Raw genomic sequence first — 442 nt, forward strand, 5'->3', positions numbered from 1 at the left:
AGGACCCTGGGTCGCCCCGTCCCCACACCCCACACCCCTCATTAGGTGAACCCTATAGAAGGCCTTTCTTAAGACACAATAAACGAGGTAGAACTAGCCCTGTGCCCACTGGATTCCTTCTGCCCATCCTGGGGGTGCTCAGGGGTGCCCGGGCCTTCCCAGGGTGGGCAGTGCCCAGTGGGGGACTCCCGGCCACCTGTCGCTTGACGGCTTTATTTTATTTATTTATTTTAAATGTGTTTTTATTGAGAGGGAGAGAGAGAAGCATCAGTGATGAGAGAGGATCACAGATCGGCTGCCTCCTGCCCGCCCCCCACTGGGGATGGAGCCCACCACCCGGGCCTGTGCCCCGACCGGGAATCGAACCCTGACCTCCTGGGTCACAGGTCGACGCTCAGCCCCAGATCGGCTTCTCTCAGATCGCGCCCACGTGCGGCTCCCT

General features: G+C 59.7%; 1 protein-coding gene across 1 annotated transcript in view; it reads left to right on the forward strand.

Annotated features, from left to right (window-relative positions):
• The window catches only part of GPR37L1 (G protein-coupled receptor 37 like 1), a 3,811-nt gene extending 3,604 nt beyond the window's left edge, over positions 1-207 (forward strand). Inside the window, exon 3 of the mRNA XM_015559878.1 lies at positions 163-207. Within this exon, the coding sequence (XP_015415364.1) occupies positions 163-207 (45 nt within the window). The remainder of the gene's footprint in view (positions 1-162) is intronic.
• The last annotated feature ends 235 nt before the right edge of the window (positions 208-442 follow it).

This window comes from Myotis davidii, unplaced genomic scaffold (genome assembly GCF_000327345.1).
Source record: "Myotis davidii unplaced genomic scaffold, ASM32734v1 scaffold1915, whole genome shotgun sequence".
Lineage (NCBI taxonomy): Eukaryota > Metazoa > Chordata > Mammalia > Chiroptera > Vespertilionidae > Myotis > Myotis davidii.